At 45.6% G+C, this 20,982-nt stretch overlaps 1 protein-coding gene across 1 annotated transcript; it reads right to left on the bottom strand.

The window, feature by feature from the left end:
* Window positions 1-2,199: 2,199 nt before the first annotated feature.
* TAL2 (TAL bHLH transcription factor 2) lies at window positions 2,200-13,435 on the bottom strand. The gene is made up of 2 exons (XM_015849639.2): window positions 13,240-13,435; window positions 2,200-4,868 (listed from the first exon to the last, which is right to left on the bottom strand). The coding sequence occupies exon 2, from the start codon at window positions 4,856-4,858 to the stop codon at window positions 4,505-4,507; it is 354 nt and encodes a 117-aa protein (XP_015705125.1). The 5' UTR covers window positions 4,859-4,868; window positions 13,240-13,435; the 3' UTR covers window positions 2,200-4,504.
* Window positions 13,436-20,982: the final 7,547 nt, after the last annotated feature.

The following is a 20,982-nucleotide window of genomic DNA, read 5'->3' as shown; positions in this document are numbered from 1 at the left end:
ACCGAGGAGGGACAGGATATGCACTTGTTCACACACATAGTAAGGGGGCTGGCAGGGAATACAATGAGATGAGTCTGTTTCTCACAGAAAAGACCTGGATCAACCCAGAGTGCAATAATACTCTAGCAGTGGCTTATCAACAGAACAGTGATATTCTGTGAATTCAATGAGATACATCTGTTGATCAGATACATAGTAACCTATCTACCTTCTGTAACCTCTCTACTTGTTTGAGCTTCTTCCCTTCTATCCACCTTCCCCCTTTCAATTCTCTTAGCAGCTGCTGCATTAAAAATACAATTATGTCCCTGAAAACTGGTGGATTCCTATTCTGACACTTTGTCTTTGGCCTTTAGATTTAAGATTGGCTCTCAAGTGACCTCTGCCCCACAGGTCAGTAGTTAAGTCGCCTATTCTCTCCACCTCCTTTCATCACCCAGCCTTCAAAGAACAAAAGTCAGATCTGCCTTGCTCTCTCTACTTTAGCTATGGTCACTGCATATCATTCCCTAGCAGCAGATAAATTCATGGAAGACAGTTTGATATAGGAAGATAAATTACTAAATTGTTGCTTAGTTGTGTGTCTCTGAACACCATCATGCTGCAGCTTCTACTTTGAGCTCAGAGCAAGATGCTGAGATTAATCTCAGTGTACTAAACATCTTTTTGCCATTTACTTTGAGTGACTTGAGAATCCTGTGGGTCTCCCTTGAGTCCACTGTAACTTCAACCCCCCTGATTTAGGCTCACTAAAACTAATAAGGCCTGCCTTACTGCAAAATTTTCCCAATCTGGACAACACACCTGGGGAAGGAAAATAAAAGCACCGTCCTGGTCACTGCGCAACATGCAGTGCTAGATGCAATGTGTTTCATGTCAGCTAGGATTTGAATCCACTGCATCCCAGGACAAAACCCTGACTTTACGCCCTGCCTCCCTCTGACCACAGGCTGGCCCTCACTAGAATTCACACAGCACTAGAGCCTTCTTGCAAGACATAGTCTCAGCATTTTTCTTTCTTTACTCAACCCTTGTCTCTAAGGAGCACTTCAGTTACGGTCCATAGGCACAAAGCAGAATGTGGAAGACCGCATGATGAACACAAGTTTGGACAACAAGCTTGTTCCTAGGGGTGCTGTGATTAACTTACACTTTAACTCTCCTAGCAACAGTTCCCCTAGGTTCTACAATAGCAGAATTGTGCCACTTTTCTTCTGGCAGACCTGGCAGCCACCCTCTGAAAAAAGTAATGCTCATTCAGTCTGCAGTGTGAAGGCATATTCTTCTATTGATCTTGATGGAAATTCTGAGTAAAGGAATGACTCATCTGGATTTCTGCTTCACAAAGGCATGTGAGGACACCTCACTCTACTCAGGGTAGGGCGTATCATGTGTTGGAGAGAAACATAACTTACTTTTTAACCTTGCATCATACCTTTTGCTATCTGGAGATACAAAAAAATTATTCTATGAGATGAACACCTTAGCTTTCCTTGCAGTATTGAGAGCCGTGTTATTCCCCTTACACCTTCCCTCCTCACCTGTCCCCTCCCCCACAAAAAAAACAAGGACAAGGAAACAAAGAACAAGGAAAAATGTGCCACTCAACCTAGTTTAGCACTACTAGGTACCCGTAGGAGATACAGTAGGGGCCTTACAATTAGGGACACTTATGTCATTTATACTAAGGTTTTCAGCCAGCTACAAGTGATGTGTAGATCTCCATGCCACAGGAGCCATTATCTTGACAGACAATTTTGAGCATACCAGTTAATGTGGCATTACTTGCAGCAGCAGAAGATCCTCTCTGAGTTGACATTGCCTTGCATGGTATAAATACATACCTTAGAGTTCATATTTGCTGATTTCATTATTTTTATGTAGAATCTCTTGGGACAACATATTTCTCAGGCACGTTTTGTACAGAAGTGCCTCTCTTGCACATCATAGAGTACCACAGAATGTTTTGAGTTGGAAAATCACCAGAAAGTATTAGTGACAAAAAACAAATAATTCCTGACGTCATTCATCACCTGATAGTGGTTCCAAGTTGCTTCTAAGATCAAGAAACTTGCTTGAGAGATGAACAGAAGAAGGATTATTTACTGGAAATTACACTGCAATGAATCTGATGTCCTCTGCTAAGTGGCATGCAAATGTAAAATGAAATTTTAGAGAAATTTTACAGATGAAGAGAGATTCATTTCTTAAATAATTTATTTGGAATATATTAGATGTTAATTAACATAATGTAGCGCAAAATGTGATCAGGTACATCATATCAGTTCCTGATCATACAGATAAGAAATCCCCAAAACACGAAGCAAAAACAACAACAACAACAACAACAACAAAACAACAATTGACAAAAAACTCTTTGGTCAATAGATCTAGTCAAACACACATGGGATGCGAAAGTAGGGAGCTCCTAGATGGAAAAAAAGAGAAAAAAGGAAATGTGGATGAGAACTGAAACAATAATGAGAAAGGAACTTTAAGGGTTGGGAATATTACAAGTATGTTATGTTACAAAATTGGCAGGTTTCCTTTTGCTTTCCCTAGGCAATAATTCTGCTGATGAGACGTTTTGACTTGTCTTGGTGATACATGTTTCTTAGGATAGCAAGTGGCTGTTAGAACAAAGAATACCATCACGCCTCACCAATAAGCACTCTGATTTATTTGGACTAGTTCATCAGAAAGCTAGGAGGAGGACTTGGCTCATTACCTCTGATGCAGAGGTGGGGAGAAGGCAGTGCTAATTGCACAGACCATGTGAAAGTCTCCTATGTGTTTTCACTCAGCTGCTCTCTTGTACCATCCTTAGCCCTCAGAGTTCAATAATGCAGGAATAAGCAAGTGAAGATTCGTAGTGTTCAGAAACAAAACGGTCGTTAACCACTTATACTCCTTTTTCTTTTGGTCAAAGGTTTCAACTGATATTCCTGTACCTTACAGCATTAACCCTGGACCAAGTGAGCGGTATTGCTTTGTAGTGCACTAAACAGCACAATACACACTTCACAAGAACCAGACCTGATTTTTTTGGTGCAGCCCTGAAAGACACCAAGGAGGAAGGAGAAAAGCATGCTTGCTGTTTGGTGAGACTTTAAACGCAGCTGAGCTGTGGGTGACAAATACCCTCAGGCAGAAGGGCTGTATGTGTTACATAAACAAGCCCTGTCTCTGCTTCCTGAAGGCAGCTCCTTGTCTCACAAATAAGAAGAAACAGCCCAGGGAGATGCCTTGGCATGTGGAGGCTCCATTTCTTTACCTGTCACAAATAGCTTTTTTCTAAACACTAACACGTGCCTTGTTTCATCTAGAAATAGAAAGGACTTCTGTCAGTGGGAGCATGAGTTGACCTGGAAGCAGATCTACTTGAACCCACTGTCATTTTTTCTCTTGCTCTCAGCAGCTTTGTACCTTACATGAACAGGACAAATCTTTTCTGACATAGGTTATAATTCAGGAAGTTGATTTGTGTGCACCAACCCACATAAAACTCTTGCTCATCCTGTTTATTGACTGAACTCCTAATGCATGGTGGTTGCCAAGACCCCTGGCATGCAGCCTGTGCCAAACAGGCACTGAAGCAGATTGATGATTACATCCCACCTGTGCATGAGAAGGGCGCTGCTCGCTTGTGTTCATAAAGAGTTTCTGAGAGTATCAGTCAGGCCTTTTTTCTGAGACCTCCTGCTCAGAACAAGGACTTCCCCTATTTTTACAGCTGTAAAAATACAAAGGCATTTAGCCAGCAGCCTGCTTGATGGGTTTTGATGGCAGCTGGAGTGTAGTCAGACAGTTTCCTTCATGTACACACTGTCAGTGCTAGGCAGTCTTCACAGATTATACTGAAATTCATCTGTGACTCTTCCTTTATCTTAAAACAACATTTTTGTTTTAAGCTAATTTTTAAATGGTTAAATAGAATTTTTCTGTAACATTAGGGATTTCTCCAGTCTGATGGAGAAAAACGTAGCCAGGTTCAAGGGTCAGGATTTGTATTTCCAAAAAAGTTCAAGCTGGAAATAAGATTTACAGTGGGTGCAGGTGGCGACTAGAACCAGTGGTGGAGGTATGGAGAAAATATTATAGCCCTCAAAACCTTTCTCTACCATGGCCAGGTATCCTTTTTGGACACATTTTGTGGCACATTCATTGCTTCTTAAGCTCAGAGTGCTTCTTCAAAATACCACGAGAGAATAATCTCTTTCCCTGCCAAAATACTGGATAGATTTCTATGGCCCCAACTGATAGAGGAGGTCAGGGCAGAGGCCCTGTCATCTGTTACAGCAGTGAGTCCTTCCTAGTTCCCAGAGCACAACAGCTTTCCTTCTGCTCTTTCAGTTGCTAACTGACCAAGGAATTCCTTTGCCTTTAAATAGAAACATAAATAAAGCCATAATAAATACAAATAAATAACCATTGTATATAGAGAAACAACCCATAATGACGGTGACTATCAGACTAACACAAAGACTGCATCTCTCATTCTCTGCTAAGGAGATGAAGTCTCTGACCAGCATTCTGCAAGGTTGCTGCTCATGCTGGGAGAGGAGGCACCACAGCTTTCAATGAGAGTCAGCTCCTCCATGCTCTGCAGGCATGGGGCTTGCTGGAATAACCCCAGGATGCTGCCTCGTGCTGCCACTGCTGTCTGCTGCAGGCCTGGCTCTCCCAGTACCTTGACGAGGAAGTTGATGTATCTCATGGCTAGTCGTAGTGTTTCATTTTTGCTCAGCTTTTTGTCTGGTGGATGGGTGGGAATAAGTTTCCTCAGCTTGGCAAAGGCACTGTTGACATTTTGCTGCCTCCATCGCTCCCTGGTGTTGGTGAAGATCTTCCTGGTCATTTTCAAGGTGCTGTAAAATAAAGGAGATGGAGATTGAGTGCTAGATATCCCTGACTTTCCTGCAGGCATGCTGTTACCTCTCTGCCAGCTGTGAACACTTGGCAATGATGCTAGGAATTCCTAATTGTTGCCCTCTGTGGCTGATGTCCTTGTCCTGCACATAGATTCACCCACCCTAGTCCTATAAATTATGTCTCTATTTAAATCCACAATCATAGGCATAGCAGCTGCAGACACCAGAGTCCAATAAGAACTTCACAAAAGAGTAAATGAGTTTAATTTTCTTGTACAGCCCCTTGATGCCCAGCTTTTCCAGCCTCCTGAGGTTCCTTTGCAAAAGAATTCCCTTTAGCCTCCATGTTAGTCATTCCAACAGGCTTTGTGGGGCACCTGAGCACTTCTTGCAGGATAAGAAGGGAGGGGTGGGCAGAACCAGTACAGAACACATACAACCATGCTTATCAAGGCCCATTTTACACCTTCTTGGAGGCTGTTCCCATCTGTCCCAAGCTTTAGAGCATAGCAAGAAATAAGCCAGACGTAGGTGGACCTACAGTAGGGGACTACAGAAGGCAGACAGCTGATGCTAATGAACACGTGATTATGGTTGTTTCAGGAGATTTCTCCAGGGAAGCAATGGCCTGGCTCCCTGCCCACACTGACTGCTCACTGCTGATGATGGGGGCTCACCACTTTGATTTGTTCAGACTTCTATTTTAGCCTCTGAGAGCTGCTAAGACTAAGCCACAAATGCTACAAGTGCTCCCAGGCAGGGTTCCCAGGGTGCAGAGGGACAATGTGATGCCTACAAAATGTGCAGGCATTCCAAAAGTCCATGTAGATGTTACCTGGCCGCGCTGCTTCACAGAGCTGAGCAACAAAGGGGACCCAGTGCCTGGAACAGACCTGGAAACAGGATGCTGCTGTGCTAGGTGCAAGGGGCTAAATGCCATTTAGCATTTAGCAGAAAGGTTGCCAAAAACTTTTGGAGTTCACCTAATCCTGCTCACTGACATTACCAGGCAATGGGAGATTTAAATTGACTGTCAGACCACCCTGATATTCTTGCCAATTTCCCTTTCCCAGGAAAGCCCTCAAGGTCTGTTCAGAAACATCTGATAGCTGTAGTTCTCCCTCAAGAGCCTTCCCTTCTGTCTCACAGCCCCATGGGAGATGTTCACTCTTCCATTTCTGAAGCGGTTTTTTTATGCCAATGGCATCCAGACAGCTGGAGCAGAGAAAAATATTGACAGCCAAGGGACTAAAGGACAAATGCTTCCACCTCCTCTTTCATGCATGTGAAACCCTCAGCTCTTTATATTCATTGGCAAACCCACCCCCAAAGCAGTCCCAGAGGGGTGGGAAGCAGGGAAGGCAGAACTCCTTACCCCCAGAAGGGAAAAAAACTGGAGTGAGATCCCAGCTATGAAGCCGTGGCCATTTGAAGAAGTGACATGCTGTGCAAGATGCTCATGTTCATTGAAGCATGTGGCAAAATTCTCAGAGAGTAAAGCAATCCCATTGTGACACAGAGGTCAGTGGGTCTTCCTTGGCAGGGAGACAAGACATGCACAGCAGATGAGAAGTCCCCTCTCAGCACCTTCACATCATGGTATAACACTGGTTGCAAATCACCAGGCAAAGGCAGCTATAGGGTCATAAATCTTGTTGGAGCCATGTTCAGAGGCCTCCATTGGAGATACACTCACATAGACTATATATGGCTGTGCTCCCAGGCTCCTCTCAGCTGTAGCCTCTACACAGCTACCACACTGCTATTTTGGTAGAAGCTTGAAACTACCATCAGCCCAGTTGTCTGCACCACCTTTAGGGGACAAGAAAGCTGTCTCATCAGAATGTGCTTGCTAAAAACTAGCTTTGGTATTTCAGGTGGCTGTGAGTTCTTCCTGTTTTGTTTATTTTTTTGTGAAATGCACTGACACCATTGCTTGATCCAAATGGATGTTGTGTCTTTTCAAAGAATATTTTATTTAAATAAAAAAAAAAAAAAAAGCCTTTCTGCCCTGAGTATTACTTGGAGTTTGTGCATTGTGGACAATCCTTCTTTGTCCTTTGCACCCGCTTGGAAGAGCTAGCATGCACCTTTTAGGAAAGAATGCTGCCGAGTCAGGAAAATAGATTTCAAACATTGTCCTCCAGTGCTCCTGTCAGCCACAGCATGTTCATTCCCCAAGGCAAAATTTTTGCCATTACATAATTTTATTCTTCCAAGCAGATGCTTGGATTCATATGAAATTCAAAGCACCACCCACTTCTCTTGACCCTTTTCTGTTCTGTTTGGTTCTGTTTGTTTGCTTGTTTAAGGATAAATTTATCCGTGTATGAACCAGTTGTTTTTTATAAACTAGAGGAGGCTATTTGGGTCTCCTTGTTTCTTCTGATGGCCTGGGTGGACTGTATTCTATCTCTGTGCTGTCATTCTGGTACATGGCTCTTGTTCCCTGCCTGCTTGTCTGCATCTCAGCCATGAATGTGGATGGAAGCTCAGCTCCTTCCTCCTGCTGCATAGCAGCCAGCATGGCACTTGGTGAGAACAGGTCATTGCACAGCCCTGGTGCTGTGAGCATGTCACCTCATCATTTAGAAGCATTACTGTGCCTTTGCACCACGCTGCCTTTCTCTCTCCCCTTTCGCTTGGAAAGGACAATGCTCCATCTGTGGTCACAAGCCTTGTCAGCAAATAGATGCCTTTTTGAGACCAGTGCCTACTTTACACTTCAAAAGTGTGTGCTTATATTTCTGACATTTGTTCAAAATCAGCAAAAAGCAGCTTCCCCACCCCACTGCCTCTTCCTGCTCTGGTACCTCCACAGAGAGGTCCCCATGGGTGTAAGGCACTTCCACAGCCTCTCCACCTTAAGTCTCACTACCCTTCTTCCTCAGTGTCTTGGTGTTTCACATAATTGTGAAACAACAACATTGTCTCTTGGAGGTTCTGCTGGAAAGGTGAGAGAAGAATGTGCCTGGTCCACTGCTGCCCAGCATTAACATTTCAGCACAGCTCAGTTCCTCACATCACCACCTACAAACCATTCCAATCTTCTCTAACTATGGCACCTTCCAGTCAAGAAGCAGCGAGCCCACTGACAAAGCATCTGATTTCCATTCCTTTTGTCTCATTCCTTCCCTCCTCCTCCCTCCTTTTCTCCAGCCCTCCCCACCAAGCTTGGCTTTCAATATGGAATTGCTTACAGCTTCAGATCTTTGCTAATGCTGCACATCTGAGCAATATATTCTTTAGCTTTCCTGGTGCAGTGTGTAAAATATGTATTGGCTGGTGACTGCGTGCAATTTGTATAGCACCAGCCTGTTTTAAATCTGTGCAGAAATCACCACTTTGTTCCCACATATTGCAGACAAATCGCTTTAACCTTGCACCTGGATTATTTCTGGCCACCTCTGCCAGCCACAGGCTAACAGCCCACATCTATGTGATGAGGGAGGAAAATAGGAAGGCAATTCTGCGTAGATCCAGGAGGATTAATTCTGTTCTCAGGAGTGTAAATCTGGAGTGTTGCACCATTTTCACTGGAGGAGTAACTCTGCTGTTCAAAACGTTGCCATTGAGGATAGGATTTCGCAGGGATCAGGAAGGCAAATCCAGAAGCAGTGGTTAAGTGCATCTCCATGAGCTGAGATCCACATCTGCAGCATGTAAAGAGAATTGTGCAGAGCCATAACCACAGACCAGCAGTGAATCTGCCCTGACAGTTAGCAAGAGAAAAGCAAAACACTGCCACCCACCGAACAGATGACTGAAATTCTTCCCAGCTCCTGCCCCCCCGTTTTGAAAAGCACTAAAATGGGGGGAGGTAAGAGGGGGAAATTATGGCTACGGCTAATGGAGCCGCAAGTGTCACCAGACAAAAGACTGAACAATAGCAGAGATGAAGATCTCTCCCTCGGTGGCAGCAGTTCTTTCTGTGCAAGAGTTGCTCCGGCAGTTCCAGCAGCAGCAGTTCCAGCTTGGGGACAGAGCACCATCTCTGCAAGGACCTTCCTGGCAAACGGCCCTGAGCCAGCATTTAATGTCCAAGGGCTGGCAGGGGACTTCCCAGCAGCCCAGCACTCTATCATAATTAGCAGGTTGCTATTAAATAAAGATCTTGGAGGAGAAAGTTCCTCCCTCAGTTTATACCTTTGACCTCGCTGAAGTTAAATCCATGTTGAAACTAGCCACTGGAGACCTACTCCTGCAAATCTTAATCAGACAGCAGATGCGTGCTGCCAGCAAGAATTGGAGTGCTGCTAGTAAACCTGTAATGCCATGCTGTTACTCCATAGGGGAAGAAACCCCGTGCCTGCTAAAATTGGTTATTTAACACATTGATTTTGTTAAGTCCCTTCAGCTCCGGAGTAAATGGCAACAGAGCAGCAGGCGGTGCCAGTGCTGGCAGCCTGATCTGCCACAGGGAGCAGAGATTGGCCAGATAGAGCTGTCCACAGTCATGCTTTGTTCACTTTGCATCAATGCAAGGTGGAGAAGAGGAGAAAGAGGAAGCTCATTGTTTTCCTCTTCAGCTTCATGCCAGCCATGGAGCACAGGACTCAGTGCTGTGGTGCAAAGGGGAAGGCTGAGGACAGATGTCACAGGACATTACACTGCCTATCAATAAGAATGACTTTTTTTTCCTCCTCTTTGTAGGAGAAATAATCTTGATCTCTGCAGCTGAACCATGCTGTCTTTGTTCAGGTCTGAAGTACTTCTCTTGGGCCAAGACGGGAAGGGAGAGAGGAGGGGAAAACACCCCCCAGTTCAACAGGCTGCAGGAGGAGCAACACACCTCAAGGCTGGAGCGTGTCCCTCTCAGCTCTCCTCAGCACCCTCGTACCCTCCTCACATGCTGCCTCCCCATGTCCCATCAGTACACTGGTGGACAAGTCATGGGGAGTGCACAGCACAGCACAGTGAGACAAACCTGTGCTGGCCATCAGGATCTGCTGCTGTCCTCATTCCTGATAATTCTTTGCCCCTCCATATCCCTTCTGCTCATTATTAGTCTGTTTCAGCTAGTGCTCGGTTGTTAGGATAGTACAGTTAGGTTGTGGTTGTATTTCATCTTTAAGGTCTTTTCCAACCTGAGTAATTCTATGATTCTATGACTCTATGATTCTGTGCTTTTGGAGTGGAAGGCATTTATATGTGTGTATGGCCCAGTTCACAGTGGCCCAACTACAGCAGGTTTTGGTACTGCTGGGCTGGTGCAGTGAAGCTGAGTGTTTGCTCACAGCACTCACAGATTGACTCCAGACATCTGCAAGGGAACTTCATTTCATTTTAAGCCAGGTGTAGGAAAAGGAGCTACTTCAGCGTTAAACAAAGGCTCCTTTCACTGCCTCATGCCTCTGTCAGGAGTGTTTTCTGGCAATCATGTAGTACAAAGTGCAGCAGAGCAGCAAAAGCACCATCATGAATAGTCAGCACTGACATGGTGATTTACCTTTTGTAGGGTCTGTAAACATGGGACAAAATGTATGCAGTGAAATTTCTGCTTCTTGGAGCTCTTCTGTATAAGAGCACTCCCAGCTACACTGTCCATTTGTCAGACCTTCTGAAAAGGCACATCACTGGAGTCATCTTTAAAAGAGCACTGCAATGGCCACAAGCTTAAGGCAGCCTCTGCATGAAGGGTACTTTCCTAAACTACATGTGGTTTCGGTGAAATCAGCCTTCCCTGCTGGCCCTTGATCTTGGGCACCTTCCTGTTGTGTTCCCTAAGGCTGCCTTGCAAAAGGTAGATTGGGAAAGCAGTGGGCTGTAACCCAGCACGCATTTGGCAGGGAGCAAAATATGAGGTTGACACCACGCCATAAATGTTGTGCACACAGGATTATTTTTCCTGTAAATTCCCACTTGCCAAGCTTTTTATATTCCTTTGCAGTAAAACTGAATTACACCACAGCCCTGTGCAAAGATGCCACTTGTGCTGTAGCAGTTCTTGTTAAATTGATGTCTACTGTGTTGACTTGGACACAACAGCTTGCTGCGCACCACAGCAAAGAAAGGGGCATTTGCCCAGGAACTCTAGCTACCCTTTTTTATTATTATTTTTTGGGGGGGCTAAACTTGCACAAATGTTACTGTCTATTCAAGGAGATCTGGGAGACAATTTGTAATAAAGTTTCTATGTCCTCCTCATCCAGTCTCCAGTATGGGCCTCTTGAGTCAAAGCCTCAATTACAGCTCCACTGGGTTTCATTTAAAAACAGTGTCTGTTAATTTCCCAAACGTTACATCTGGACACTATTGCAGTGCCACAGGGTTAACATGGAGGGGGAAAAAAAAAACAAAAAACAAAAAAAAACCAGCTAGATCTTCTTCCAGGAGCTCTTCAAGGACTCTGTTCTTTGCCAGACTTGTATGCGGAGCCCTGCTGAACACAGATATCATCTACTGGCTCCTTACATAGGGCAGTCCTCACTGGAGGTCTACCATGCAGAGATGGAGGGTGGTCAGATACCACCTTCCTCTCAGCTCAGTAAAGATCACTCTGCAGCAGCTGGCCCTGTCAGAAGGCACTGTGAGAAGCAGGGGAAGAAGGACAATGCCATAAGGACACTTGCCTCAGGAGAATGTGGATATGATGCTATTTTAGAATATAAACAAGATGATGTTTGGCTTTTCCATTCTATCTAGGTGTGCTCTGAGGCTGATAGCAAATCTCTGACTTGAGCAGGACCAAAAGTTTGAAAAATTATTATCTGTGTGCAATGTGTCCCCTTCCTACCAAAAACAATTTAAAACAGGGTACCATGGCATCATACTGGGAACTAATTGGGTTAGAAGAAGTGTGGAGAAACATACCCACCACAACAAAGCTTCACTTCCAGAGGCACAATACAAATCAATGCAAAACAAGGACTGTGGTTTCTCACAGGTGTTACACTGCTAACCTGCATGGGACAGCTCCTGATAGGAAGGTCAGCGTTCAGGTCTGCATGGCCACAGGTCTCTTTTGAGCATCTGGGTTTCATCCCCAGGTCATACACCAAGCTTGCTGGCACTGGGAGCTTCTCATTTGCTGGATTGGCTGCTCGTGCTGCAGCCACTGTAATAATATATTTAAACAGGCAGTAAGAGCAAGCTGCATTTATTTTGGCTGGGTTTTTTGGGGGGTGGGGAGTGTTGTTGTTGTTTTGTGTGTCTGAAATGATAGACACACAGTGGAGAAGGGTTCTAAAAACCATGTGTCATCCTTTACTGTTTCATGGAAAGCAGGAAAAATAGGGATTGCTACTTAAGAAAAAAAAAAAAAAAAAGCTTTTATTGTTTATTGTCAACCTTGGGCAAATAAGGCTCTATCAGCCCAGAGATACTAACCTGTTCTGTATAGGACCGTTTCAAATTTTTTATTTTTTATTTTTTATTTTTTATTTTTTATTTTTTACTTTTTACTTTTTATTTTTTATTTTTTATTATTTTTATTTTTTATTTTTTATTTTTTTATCTTTTATTTTTTATCTTTTATCTTTTATTTATTTATTTATTTATTTTTGAAATCTGAGAGTTATTCGTGTTTGACTCCTGAGCTTAAATGAATAAAGTCCTTAAGCTTTTCCTGCCAAGTAGACTACTGAGCTGGGACAAAATTGGAATGTGATGTATAGTGCAGACACACCAGCCGTAAGGCATACAACCAGTAAAGCAGTGGGACATTGTTAAGTATGTGAGGACTGAAGTTTGGAGCTCTTTCTTTACGTCCTTATTTGTTTACACATTCATAGGTTTTCCATACAATCTATCTAGTTCATAATCACACAACAAATTCTGGCAAGTGCATGCTTCTCTATGTTTTCACAAATAATTTGGTTCAAGTATCAAACACTGTAGAATTCATTTGTTCCTCAGGGAGCCCACAATGTTCTATACAATCATTTTCTCTGAATGCAACAACTGATTTACAGCACTTTCTGGTGGTGTAAATGAGTTTGCCTAATGTGTAATAGTGAGGTCATAATGTAAGAATGTTTCTTTCCAAAACAGTCAAAAACAAAAACTAATTTCTCCTGGCATGAGGCTGATTCACCGAGTCTTCTCAGTGGATGCCAAGAATTGGAAATTCCCAGCACAAAATTAGGGGAATACAGTTACTTTGCTTGACTAAACGCAGCCGTTTCTGCAACTATTCCGTCAGATAACGTGCCTTACTATTCACTTTTTGATGACAAGATTCTGAAGTGCCAAGAAAATAAAGAGGAATCTAGGGGATGGTAAAAGGTAATCGCTGAAATTCCTTCTCTGAATGATATTTCCCGCTGTGTGTTTCAGAAAGGAAACATCAGCATTCCTAGGAGAGTTGCAAGGTAAGCCCGGGAGATGGGATGCAGTTCTGCACAGAGACAAGTAAATTGTCACTTACATTTCTGGTCACAGGTGCTTGAGGCTCAGCAAACCAGGTCAGCGGGTGAAGGGACAGCAAAATCAGGCACGTCCTTTTCTCGTTCTGCAGCAGCTCTCACCGTGCCTGGCTGCAGAGCTCGCTCTCTCTGGATGGAGTCAGCCTAGTGCTGGTCCTGGCTGCCTCATTTATAGAATAGCAGGTCCTTTGTCTGGCGCGTGTCACCACTGGTCCTAGCAATCCAGGAGCTTGCTTTGCATCTCCCAGGAGATTTTCTCTGTCCTGCCTTTTCTTTCCTTGACACCACTCTGCCTCTTAATGGAGAGACAGGGGGGACTGCTCCCACTATCCCAGGCACAACTCTGGTTGGGTCAGATGTACTTTGTCAGGAAAAAATGGAATTCTTGTGGCAAGAATCAATTATTTCCCTTAAAAATATGTATTTGTTTATTTATTTAATCAGCTCTGAGCCTGCAAATGTTTCTGGACACCCTCTCAGCTCAGTGACAGCAGCCCACAAGCTCACATATGACTGCAAGAAACAGAACACAGGCTGATACTGCAGGAAGGAGGGACTGAGGAGTGAGCCTTGTGTGCAGGGTTGCCTCTCAGCACGGGGCCGGCAGAGGAGATGCTGTGGGGTCCTGATGTAGCCCAGACCCTCTCTCCATCAGGCTGAATCTCCAGAGAGAAGGTCAGAGGGTGTGGGGATGTTTGAGAAGACCTCTGAACACCACTGTCATATCCCCTTGTTGGTAACGCAGACTGATTTGTCCTGTGCCCCTGGACAACGGTTCTCTTTGTGGGAAAACAGTCGCAGGATTTCCTCAGACCCAAGCCAACAGAGGCGCAGCCTTGGTACAAACGCACGGAGGGCTGTTAAAAGCGCTGCACATCTCTGTTAAGAGGGCTGCCCCAGCAATAGGAGCGTTGCTCTCAGTCCCGGCGGGGCAGCTCCTCCCCCGCGGAGCTCAACCGAAGCTTCAGCCCTTTCACGCGGTGAATTAACAGTGGCACTACAGCCTGAAAGCTGTGTCAACCGCTTCATTTAGCACAAGTGTTATGTTAACTAAAGGTCCTATTCCAGAGGGGCCTTTGGCTTTACAGCAGCCTAATTTCCATGTAATTTGCATTGGAAAATTGCAGAGTGCTCCTTCTCTGTGTTGCGTCCCCAGCCCATCGCTTACCCACAGCCTGCCTGGCATCCCCTGGTCAGCACGGTGCCTGCAGCAGCGGGACTGGCCAGCTCAGAAAAGGGCAGGACCAAAATTGCTCATCCCTGAATGCTTGGACAGCCCTACTGCTCACGGTTTTCAAACCCTGGCCAGATATAAGAGATACCCAGCCAGAAAAGTGGTTGTTCTTTCAGTGAGAATGGTTGCATAGGCTGCTATATGTTCACATTCATGTCTGAGTGCAGAGAGCTGCATCTTGCTCTGTTTGCTGTCAGATATGGGTTTCACTCATGCCCTCTGCAGGGTCATGTTCATCCTTCCAAGGGGGATCACCACCCATCCTTCTGTTCCTGCAAGTTCCAAGGTCTAAGTATGCCCCAGCTGCCTCTTTAGGGCACCTCTGCAGCCAAGATGCTGGGACAGCTGGCAGGCAGGGAGAAGGGAACCAGGGCAATGAAAGCAGTGAAGGCTGTATCCTGCCCCAGGCTCTTTCTCACAAAGATTTCTGCAGGGATCCATCCTGAAATCTTCTTTGGAGTCTGAGGCAATTCTTCACTGAAAGAAACCTGGGTTTTTGGCAGCCACTCATAATCAGTGCATGAAAAGTCAAAGAGAAACAGAATACTATTGGTAATTTGCATTCTGCCTCTATGCCTGCTCATGCTATGGCCAGTTTCCCTCCTCAGACATTTCCATGAGGGCAGTCCTGGGGCTGATGCACAGAGAAGGCTGAGGAGAACAAGTACAGCTGTGGGAGTTGGGGACATCTGGCTGCTGTATGTGCCCCATCCCTGGAGGTGCACAGGGCCAGGTTGGATGGGGCCATGAGCCTGAGCTGGTGGGAGCAGCCCTGCCCATGGCATGGCAGTGGGACAGGGAGGGCTTTAAGGTCCCTTCCAACCCAAACCATTATGTGATTCTGGTCACTTTAAGGAAGTCAAAAGCATGTATGTGGGTGGTTGCAAAGGATGAACATCCTCACTGCCATGTTTCTTGTGCCCCTTTTGGAAATTTGTCATGCTAGCCTTTAAATTCTAGCCCCTGAAACATCCTAGGAGAGTGATTCCAGTTATTCCTAAAACAGGAGAAAATCTCTTCCTGGAACAAGTGGCTGCAGAGTACACAAACTGGAGAGAAGGGCTCTGTCCTGCTGCGACACAACTTCTGAGGCCAACAGAAGCAGCTCCTGTGCACAGCCACGGTCTCATGGAAAAAAAATAAAGTGTTTGTTACATGCTGGGTCAGACCTCAAACACTCAAACACTGCATTTCCCCAACAAAGCTCGTGCAGATGAGCAGGAAATCCCCGCTGTAGTATGGGCAACAATTTCAGGAGGTGGGGTCCTGGGTTCAAATTGTTTTGAGGGTGACCTCTTTCAGTTTGATGAAAGCAGGACACAGCAGTGGATAGAAAAAGGACAACAAGGAGCTGTAAACACACAGTAACATTATTGCTGTGAGTTCAGAGCCACATTTTACAGATGGGAACAATAAGAAGCAGTTACACACATCTGGGCGTCTGCCCTTCCAAATTAAAATTTAGATCAATAGATTCTGAGTACAGCAAGCTGGAGGAGTCTGCATCGGCTCAGAACAGCAGCTGCATGCAGACTGCTGAAATATTAAACTTCCATCATCTGCAGCTTTCTGTAACCTTTTGAATCTCTTATTAGTGCTAACAAAACACTCCCATCAGGGGGTGATTTAAATTCTGGCCACACTTTTCAGCTTAATTCCAGAAGCCAAAAATCTTTTCCTTTTTAATGCTGAAACTCACTGATAGCCTCAAAGGAAATGTTTTAGCCACAGAAGAGAGGAGCTGCAGGCCTAACACCCTTCTAAACCACACACTGGCAGCAAGGGAAGAGGCAAGCAGCTCCTTTGACACAGAAGTGCCCAGACATTAAAAGTTCTCTGGAATTCACCTAAAAGTGAGAAGAACAAGATACTCACCTCAGCAAATCTCTGCTGGCACACAACATGGAGCTTGACCAGGTTGTGTGCAGCCATATGAAGCCACCCTGTAAGTATTAGTCAAAGGAGTGATTCAGAGGAATGAGGAGCTGAGTACCAAGGGAGCTCCTCACCATCGTTTAGGTCCAGAAGGGTCTCTGCCACAGAAGTGTTTGTGCCTCCTGCAACAGCACTGTAACCAATGGCAAAAAGTAGGGACCAGGAGTTTCAATTTCCAGTAATGTCCAGCAAAACCCTCAATGCATTTTATGTGCTGGGAGTGCCAAGGTTTTTGTGCTGTCTAGCAAGTTCTCTTCCTTCATGTGCAAGTCAGTGAAACCATGTGACTTGCTCTTTGATGGAGGGAGATTAGCTCTGAGTCTCCGGAACGTTTCTTCTGAGTGCAGGTTGCTGCACTAAGGGTGTGGGTGAGGTTGCAGCACTCAAAGGAGAGGTCCCTGCTTCCCTGCGGGTCCAGAAATGTGTCTGTTTTCAAAGGGAGATGGCAACAACCCCAGCCTCTCAGAAGTGCTATATGATCTTGCAGTCCACTTCACACAGAAAACTTGGACGTGCTCACTATTCTCACCCATAGATACAGCTTTCTCCCCTTACTTTTAAATATTCACCATCCTATTTTTGGTCAGTGATAAATGCAAGTCCTTATTGCTGCCCTGAAGATCATACCGTCTGTTTCAAATTTCAATTGCTCTGTTTCTACTGGTTTCACATACATCTCTATAGCTGAGGTCAACTGATGCAACTTCACTGGCTGCTGTGAAGCAGCAGTGGTGCACAGCATGCAGAAATCACTCCTCGCTCTTCTCACTCTGCCAATCCGTAGCACAACTACTCCACACCTCTTTCTGCTTTCCACAGGGAAGACAGATTTTTGTCAAGGTGAAAACTGTAAGGACTGGGGAGCAAATTCTCCTGACCATTTATGAGTACTGCAGAACTGGTGGAAATCCCCATTTGAGTGGAAAAGCTCATTTCCAGTGCATTGCATCTGCCATGGGGGAGCAGCTTCCATCTTTGTCACAAACAAAAGGGACTGCTTTCAGCCAGGACTATTATACAGCAAATGTAGGTCAGCTTAGCTTCCTGGGTGATTTCCAGTGGCCACACAAAGAATAAATAAGCTCCTCTTTGAGAGTTGTAGCTGACCTCTATTGCCTTTCTCAGCTTTCCACTCCAATTTGTGAAAAAATAGCAGTCCTGCTGAGACGAAAAAGTGACAGGCTCAGAGACCAGGCGAGGGTTGTGAGCTACAGTTTGAGGGCTGGTGCTCATTATGACATCTGTAAGACACTGTTGTGATTGCTGGAGCTCTGGACAAGCGTTTCAGGGAGACGCCATTGCATGTGAATCCCAGGGCTCGAGGATGTCATTACCTTGCATGCACTCAGCCAAAATGCAGGTTCGGGTGATGCGGTGCTACATATTCAGGCTCAGCGGACAGATTGCCAAAGGCCATTTTTTATTATCTGTCCCTCCGTCTGGTTTGGTCACCAAAAGCATCATCCTGTTGTTACTCCTGCAACACAGGAGGGTGAGCACATGGACAGAGCCTGCCCTGGCCCATGGTTTGGTAGTGTCTCTGGTTCTTGGCCAAGCAGCAGCACCCGCCTGCTCAGAGACAATGCCCTGAGCTGCTGCTCCACATCTCAGCACCCTCTGCCCACCCCTTTCAGCAGCACTGCCTTTTTGCGGTTTAAATGTTCCTTTTTAGAGTGCCTTTTATTTCCAGCTTGGAGAGCAGGGATAGAGATGGGATAGGGATACTGAAGTAGGAATTTACATAATCTGATTAACTGGGGATTATCCAATGGCTGCTGAACAGCCTCAGTGTGCTTGAGCTAAAAACCTTAGTATTCATTGCTCTCACCACCCTGCAGGACGACTGCACCTGCAGCAGCAGCTAATTCTCTCCTGGGGTCTTCAAGGAAGGAGAAAAGCGAGGGCATCTTTTTATTATTGTCTGGGGGAGGACTGAGGAGCTGCAGCTTTCTGCGGAGCGGCCTCTAATTGATCTGTCTGCATTCGCCTTGAGGATGCTAAAACGCAACCAAGCCCATTCACATTACTAGACACACCATTTTTGAACATGGACAGCTTCTCCACATCCCCCATGTGCCTTCACGGAGAAACCAGTGGGCTTTATCATGATCTGCACAGAAAGAAGTCAGACAGAAGGGTCCTCTGTATGCCAGAACCTCAAGTCAGGTTTCTGCTGTGCTCACCCAGATGCACACTGGACCCTATCTTGCTCTAACAGCTGGTATCAGCCGATCAGGCTGTATAGGTCACACCTCTCCTCAAGGAAAAATGCCATACCATGACATGGGAACAAGCACACTCAGAGCTTGTGAAGACTCATGCCATGTTGTCCTACTGCCCGTGAGCTGCCACATGGCCATGTGACTTGGCTGAGGCAGTGGTTGCAGAACTCAGAACCAAGTAGTAGGGCTGCAATGCCGCTCACCCAGAAGCACAACCCCAAATCTCTGTATGGGACAGCAGTCCAGACTTGGCAGGCAAGCTAAAAAACCCTCAAGAGAGTGCAAGTTGGACATGGTCACCCTTAGGATATTCCAGAAAATTCAGTATCATAGCAGTGTGGACTCGGCTGAGCTGAGCTCTCCCAGAAGGAGGGGGAGATGGACGAATTCCAGGTGCTGGTGGGACAGAAGGATTTCAACCAAGCCAGTTCTGCACCCCAAACATCCACCCATGAGGAAGAAGTGAAATGCCAAGCTGAGAAACATATCTGTTGGGGAATGGAAAGAAACTGAGATACAGATCTCCAGGTTAGGTCAAACATTAAGTAGCACAAGCTGGACCCTCTCATATACATTCATATCAGAGCCTGGGGAAGAGGGAGAATTGGACATTTTTCCTTTGCAGAGAGGGACTTCTCCAAGCCCGGGCAGCAAGAAAAGCTTTTTGAACCTTGCAAGTAAACAAAAGCTCAAGTTTCTGAAAGAAATGAGGTACAGCACCTGTAGAATTCCTCCAATAAAATCACTCAAGAGTAATGGTGACCCTCTGCTTCCAGAAGCACACTCCATCCACACAGTTAGGGCTGGAGATGCTGGTGTTTTTTTCACTCATGCCTGCTGTATTTGCCTGGGGTCTCTGAATGACAGCTGCCATTCACAGATATCTCTTCCACAGACTTGCAGTGCAATATATCTTTCTCATTCCTATCAACAGCAGTGTGAACGTCAGAAGCTAAATAGTTGTCTAATTAAATAGGGACGTAGCAGAGCATCAGGAAGCCATCCTGCTCATTTGTTTGTACAATTTATGCTCTCCTGAAGTAAGAGAAGAAAATCACTTCTGATTTCTGGGGAAGCAGCACAAGAGCAAAATCTGCAAAAAGGCACTGGGGGGGGGGTGCTGCAGGTGCTATCAGCACGTGCAAAGTCATCTCCATGGGGCATCTTCTTGGAGAGACTGGATGCAGAGAGACTCAGGCTCACACCTGGGGCTGCCTGGAGGCAGGTGCTCCTTCTGGCTGCTGGCTGGCCTGCTTTGTGCAAAATGGGGTGCTTGCAGGAGACAGCACATCATGCAAGGTGCCCAACATATCACCTAGCATCAGTATCACTGTGTTTCACAGTAGAGGTATCCCCAAGACACTTCTGTGCTTTGGTATAATTCATATTCCTGGCTTTAGTAGCTAACTATCATCATACAAGGGGATAAACAGCATCCTGGGGTACAAGAGCTCTCTTGCTTTGAGGAAGTTCATCTCTGCTGCTAAACTAATCCTTCATACTGGCATCTGCCCAGGTGCCAGGAGGGACTGACAGCAGCTCTGCTAGCATTTATCAGTGCTGCCTGCTGTGGGAAACCAGCTTCATGCAGAGGCTTGCTTCTCTGTACAACTACAGCTTAGCAAGGCTCCAGAGCAATGAAAGTTGAACTAAGACCAGTGCCTCTTGAGCAGATAAACAGTCAAAAGGGAAAGAAGCAAAAGTGATCCAATGCCTGGCAGCCCTGGCCATGGTGGGGGTTGGAACTGGATGACCTTTGAGGTCCCTTCCAATCCAAGCCGTTCTGTGATTCTGTGCATCTATGAAAACAGAGGTGAAGGCACTTGCACATGTGGGTGGATAAAATTCAGGCCCTTCCTTTAATACAGGCTTTCTGTGTATTTTGGAAGTTAAAGGCAGGGACCCAGTGCAACCACTGGGCGCCTCATGTTATTCTAGGAAGGGAGAACATCATTGCTGATCGGAAACATGTGGAGACGAGCAGTATCTCCTTACTCTGTCATGTGCTCCCAGATGTGGATTATTATGTTTTTTTTCTTGGAGTTCAACAGCCAGAACAGTAAAACTTCCCCTCAGCTGTTACTAATTGATGTAGCAGGCTGGATTTTAGGAAACATTTCTTCTCAGAAATGTGGTGAGGCAGTGGCACAGGCTGCCCAGGGAGGTGGTGGAGTCACTGCCCCTGGAGGTGTTTAGGAACTGTGTGGATGTGGCACTGAGGGATGTGGTCAGTGGGCATGGTGGGGGTGGGCTGCTGGTTGGACTTGCTGATCCTACGGGTCTTTTCCAGCCCTAATGATTCTATCATTCTTTCTGTTCTATTACTTTTGCTCATGCAGAACTATTTTAGCTGC

The sequence above is a fragment of the Coturnix japonica genome, chromosome Z, assembly GCF_001577835.2.
Source record: "Coturnix japonica isolate 7356 chromosome Z, Coturnix japonica 2.1, whole genome shotgun sequence".
Classification (NCBI taxonomy): domain Eukaryota; kingdom Metazoa; phylum Chordata; class Aves; order Galliformes; family Phasianidae; genus Coturnix; species Coturnix japonica.
Note: the sequence above shows the minus strand (reverse complement) of the source record. Positions and strands in the feature narration are given on the sequence as shown.

Excerpts from the sequence above, each read along its gene's own strand:
- TAL2 (XM_015849639.2), bottom strand. The coding sequence starts at position 4,858 with ATGACCAGGAAGATCTTCACCAACACCAGGGAGCGATGGAGGCAGCAA.